General features: G+C 41.0%; 1 protein-coding gene across 2 annotated transcripts in view; it reads right to left on the bottom strand.

The window, feature by feature from the left end:
* Positions 1-2,050: 2,050 nt before the first annotated feature.
* The window catches only part of LOC144628668 (large ribosomal subunit protein uL22-like), a 70,968-nt gene continuing 67,285 nt past the window's right edge, over positions 2,051-5,733 (bottom strand). For both annotated transcript variants that reach the window (XM_078486890.1, XM_078486830.1), the window contains 3 exons: positions 3,510-3,614; positions 3,038-3,134; positions 2,051-2,235 (listed from right to left, as the gene is read on the bottom strand). In XM_078486890.1, coding sequence (XP_078343016.1) covers positions 2,096-2,235; positions 3,038-3,134; positions 3,510-3,614 — 342 coding nt within the window. In that variant the 3' untranslated portion in view covers positions 2,051-2,095. The remainder of the gene's footprint in view (positions 2,236-3,037; positions 3,135-3,509; positions 3,615-5,733) is intronic.

Here is a 5,733-nt window from a genome sequence, read left to right as displayed (position 1 = left end):
GTGGTTTCTACTTTTGAATCTATAAATTTCATTACGCATCGATGACGTCACTGTGTGTCCCAGCCCACTCCACCCCCGTACACTTTACGATCAGTTTTTGTCCGTTCAGGGACCCCTTGACGATATTTTCTGCTTGATTTTAAAAGCCAAAACGAATCTGTTTAAAAAGTGTGCTAAATGTCGGTATGGAAACGAATTTGAAACCAGCAGGATGATGTGGAAATATGGAAACCTGGCCCATAGGCGTACGAGGCGGGGGGGGGGGGGGCGAGGGGGGCTGCAGCCCCCCCAGTGCCAAATTTTTTCGGGCAAAACGCTAAAAATTCGGGCAATAATCCAGAGAAAAAAAAAACAGAAAATAAGGAGAAAAATCTCAACATTACAATCAAAACGAATTATATCAACAGAAAAAGTATTGGAAATTTACCGAACTTTGTGGTTCAAAAATCCAAATTTCTCATTTATCTGTTTTCGTCTCCTCTTGCAAATTGCTATATATTATCATATTCGATTTGTATCGCAAATCCTGCATGATTCAGCTGCAATCAGCTTTTTCATAACTTGAACTTTTGCGCGCGGTACACGGTGGACCCAATTAAGACCTTGAAACAAAGCTGCGATATGGTTGCAAATGTAATGAAACTAATGGTTTTGACTCAAATTTTAATGAGCTCAAAACTTTCAACAAAATGTTTCAACCCATTCATCCCTGAATGTTTCACACATTTTAAAATAAACAACTTTCAACTGGGGGAAAAACAATGTAAATTGCCTCCCAAAAATACTTTTATTTTTGCTGAACTAAACTGAATAAATAAAATATTTCCGAAGAAAAAAGGATTCAGTGCATTGACACCTTCGGGCAACGCCACGAGATTAATTAAAGAACTATCGTTTCCTTTAAGCATCAGGCAAGGTTTGTACACAACTATTTTAACGCACGTTCCGGTTGTCCATTTCGTATGCCTGTTTATTCGGTTTTCAACCGATGCCATTTTTTTTTTCGGGCAACAAGGTTTCCGCCCCCCCCAGGTCCAAAGGTGCCCGTACGCCTATGACCTGGCCTCAACACCCAGTTTTATTTGATAACTGCAAAAAAATCGCGACCCCCCACCGGGACTCACGCGGTCCGGGACTGGGGACAGTCTCACGAGACACGCGAGGCTCTCTCGTGGATGCCGCGCTTTTTTTCAATTCACGAGCTGAAAACGTGGTACAATTTTTAATTTTTCACAATTTCCAAATACCAGTTATTCTCTAAATTGTAAGCAGCTTCTTCTCTCAGAAGAAAACCGCACGTTGGAAGTCTGTATGTTGTGTTTTTGGCCCCAGTTGCTCTTTATTAACGACATTGTTAAACTTTCGTCCAAGTAGGCAGATGCAAGCAGTTGTACTGTAAACAGCGCCTTTTGTTGAGATATCACATGACAAAGCAAAGATAAATACTTCATCACGAAAATATTGTCCTAAGATGATGGGCCTGAAGGGGCAGGATGGTAACTGGGATTTGGGCAAATTTTCACCGGAAAATGGGATTTGGGTCACTGGGACTGCCTGTAAAAACAGAACTAATGGGATTTGTAAAAATTTGGGGAATCGGATGGGTTTAATACCCCACCCCTCCTAAGGATCCTCTCAGTATGGGTGTACATGAATATGCACTGTCCCCATCAGCACTATGCACAAATTTGCTTTGGATTCGTATAACTGGTTCCAGTAACTTTTACATGGAAACTGGGAGATTATTCCATTGCCACCATCCATGAAGAGTGGGTCTGCTATAAAGTTTAGAATAGGCTCTTTGTAGCTAACAATCACAATGGTACAGATTAACACGCCACTGGATGGCAATCAATGCGCTGAAACATCTAAAACGAAGTGACTTCAATCAGTCAAACTTTTTATGGCAGATTTTGTATCTGTTAGCTGCAAAGCACCCAATTGAAAGTTGGCAATGCTTACGGGCTAAATTACTACATATACCTGACAAGTGAAAAAGGGCTACACAGATCGACCAAGAAAAAAAGAAAGACCACAAAAAACCAACAAATTTCCAAGTTCTGAAATTTTATTTTACAGCTCTCAAAGCAGAGGTTTATTCCCTGGATTTCATCTTTTCACGTGCCATCTTCTTCTTGGAGACTTTCTTGACTTCTACTTCATCCTCTCCGCGTGGAACCACTTGCTCACGCTCAGCCAAGATCAGCTCGATGTGACAGGGCGAGCTCATGTAGGCTGAAATAGACAAATGGATTGAAGTTAATACAGAGAGGAAAGTGATAATCTACTTTATTATATGGCTACAATAGTACGCGCGCTCTGATTGGTTGCTGAGCGGCCATTATTTTCTTGTAATGACCAGGCATTATGAAAATTTTTCTCGGCTCAACGGTTTTTTGAGTTGTGAATAAAAGCTACTAGCGAGGGGGCAAAAACAAAAAAAAATGCCGACAAAATATAACTATCTTATCAATAACTGAAAGAAAAATATAAGCATACCGATACTTCTTTAGTATGAGCGATGAAGAGAGCCACAGAGACAGAGAGCGAGTTTTACCTCCAGTGTTTTTTTCCCCTTGATTTTTTTTAATAGTGCTTAAAGGCCATATAATAAATAACTTATTAACCTCGTCCTTTCAGTCATTACAGGGGAATCTCAGACCTCGACCTTGATGTATTGACCTCGCTGTCGCTCGGTCAATACATCAAAACCTCGGTCTGAGATTCCCCTGTAATGACCTCACTCTCGGTTAATAAGTAGTATGTAATGGACCTATCAGTGTCAGGCTGCAGGGGGGGGGGGAGGCTGGGTATACAGCTGCTGGTAGGAGATTTGACAGCAGTTGTCTACCCTTGATGACGACTTTTGACCTTTTTAGTGAACTTTCTAACAAAATTTTACTGAAGTTTTGTGACTTTTTTGACCATCCACAAATGTGCTGTGGTGAGGGCATTTGAAAGTTCAAATCTCAGCGAAGTTCAAATGTCCTCCTATGCAAGCCCCGCTCCACCCCCCTAAGACTAAACTTTGACTTACGATTGATACGTCCGTGAGCTCTGTAGGTTCTTCTCCTCATCTTGGGAGCAGCATTAACCTGAATGTGCTCAACCACTAATGAGTCCACATCTAATCCCTAAATAAACAAAATGACATGCATAAGGAAAACATGGTTCAAGTGACAATGTAAAAGTCCTGTTCTCCACAAAAAACTGTTGAGATTAAAACCAAACAAGATTTTGCCCAGCTTATCAATAGTGAACATCTTGAGGGTTCCAAAAAATGTTCGAAAGTCCTAGCAAATAGTGTTTACCTCTATTACAAAAACGTCTGCTAGGTTCTGTTGGTTTTTCAACCATGTAGCTCAAAACAATTTGCACTCTTACTCATTCACATTGTACTGTGCTTCACTGAAGTCATACAGTATATCTAGTATATATATAGTATACATATATCCGATATGCAAAAAAGAAAGAGTGAGTTCTAAAATTGTTTACAACGTAATACCCACCTTAAACTCAGCATTGCTCTCGGCATTTTTGAGGAGCTGCAATAGAATCTCTGCGCTCTTCTTTGGCCATCGGCCCTGGGATCCTGGGGATTTGAGGTTCTTCGCCTGAAAACACAATTTAAGATTTGGTTACACTGGTCTTAAATTTTGGTGGGAAAATGATGCAATACCAGTATATAATATCTGTTGCGGCAGGTCAGTTGCTCCACAGGCAAACAAGTTATGCTTTGTAGAATGAGCCACCAGGTACAGTACTGCTCAAATGTAAGATGACAGTCTTGACTCGATCCTTGCATCTCGAAGTTTGAGTCACTCGAATTTCAAGTCTTGAGGATCGTGTCTCGAGTTTCAAGGATTGAGTCTTGAGGCTTGAGGGACTGTCAACTTACATTTGAGCGGTACTGTAAGCTACAGATTACAGGGACACTTTTCGGGGTATATATATACCGAGCTGGTTTGGTAGCTCATCATTACCCTTGAGAACTTTTATTACTTGGCAGCTAAGTAATTTGTCATTATAGTACTATAAAACAAAAAAACTAAAAAAATGCTGCGAACAGTGTCATTTTGTGTTATCTACATGTATTTGTCATTATAACCCACCGATTAATTGTGCTCATTGGACAAAACGCCTCATGTGGAAGAAAATCGGACGACATGTATCAGACAACATAACCCGTCCAATTTGATATCCGTCGTCCAATTTTATAAACAAGTACAAAACAAACGAACAAAGTCACTTTTTCAAGTCTAACTTTTTAATCGAATCACAGTGTTAAAGAATACGTAAACCAAACAACTTGCATTTATTCTAACCCCAATTACGCCATGATTATCACTGTAGGTTTTTTTCCTATTTACCAGCAATTAAGCGCGTTGTAGAAATTAATCGAAGGGTTATAAAATGAATAAACCCCTTTCTGGCTTGCTGGTATATTGGAGATAATGCCCTTGGCTGAAAGATTGTCCTCTAAATTTCTTAGTTGCCCTCGAAGCTTCGCCTCTCGGCCAACTGTTCATTTTTCGGACCATCCTTCAGCCTTAAGCATTATCCTCCCATACACCAGCTGCCTGAAGGGGTTTATTTACTAAATTCACACTGCTTCGCTACCAAGCCACTATCAACGACTTACACCTTTTTTTACAAGTAGCTTATTTTACAGGTAGCTTCGCTACCAAGCCACTATCAACGACTTACACCTTTTTTTACAAGTAGCTTATTTTACAGGTAGCTTCGCTACCAAGCCACTATCAACGACTTACACCTTTTTTTACAAGTAGCTTATTTTACAGGTAGCTTCGCTACCAAGCCACTATCAACGACTTACACCTTCTTTTACAAGACTAGTGACCAACAAGGCCAGAGATTTTCCAGGTTTCTGAAGTAAAAATAGCTGTAATTACAGTTGAGCCTGAAATAACATTTTTTTGTTAAAATGCTATGCAAACAAGGCAAAAGGGTCAGCACATCAGTTAAAACAATGCAGAATGACCCTTTTGCCTTGTTTCAATGTCAGACCACTGAGAACTGTAAAAACAGCTATTGACCAGGAGTATTTCTTCTCCCTCCTGGATGGGATGCTAGACTATGGGCCCGTTTATATGAAAGAGAGTTGTCCCTAGTAGGAGGGTTACCCTCTTCCCCGAGCCAACTTCGGCCGAGCGTTTATATGAGAAAGTTGTCCCTGTTGACCGAGCCAAAACTTGGCCCTCTCGGTTTAAAAGACTGGCGAAAAATTGTTTTGAAACATCTATTATGGCTGCTTTTTCTAAAATCAGGAACGCTGAAACTTTGACCAAGACCACATTTTGGACAAAACTACCGCCGACTTCGATTTCAATTTATCTGCAACTTTGTTTTGGCTGATTGTAGCGTTTGCGCATGCTCCGTATGTGTCAACTTGTCCCTGGTAGGCGAGGCAAAAATAACCAAACTGTTTATATGGAAAAAAGTTGGCTCGCTCCCCAGGGTCACCCTCCCTTCAAAGTGAGTGACCCTCCACCCAGGGTCACCCTGCCCCCCGAGCCAACTTTGCAATTTCTCATGTAAACGGTTCACAGCTATTTATAAAGAAGCGTATGAAAAGCTCTATCGCATGGGGTGGCTCTGTATGGAGGGTAACCCTCCTACCAGGGACAACTCCCCTCCATATAAACAGGCCCTATAGCAAGGTTATCCCTTGCATGGGTGGAGAGACACACTATGAGATCAAGGTTTCTTCCC

Source organism: Oculina patagonica, chromosome 1 (assembly GCF_052425735.1).
Source record: "Oculina patagonica isolate OP01 chromosome 1, crgOcupat, whole genome shotgun sequence".
NCBI lineage: Eukaryota > Metazoa > Cnidaria > Anthozoa > Scleractinia > Oculinidae > Oculina > Oculina patagonica.
This window is presented reverse-complemented; position numbering and strand designations above follow the sequence as displayed.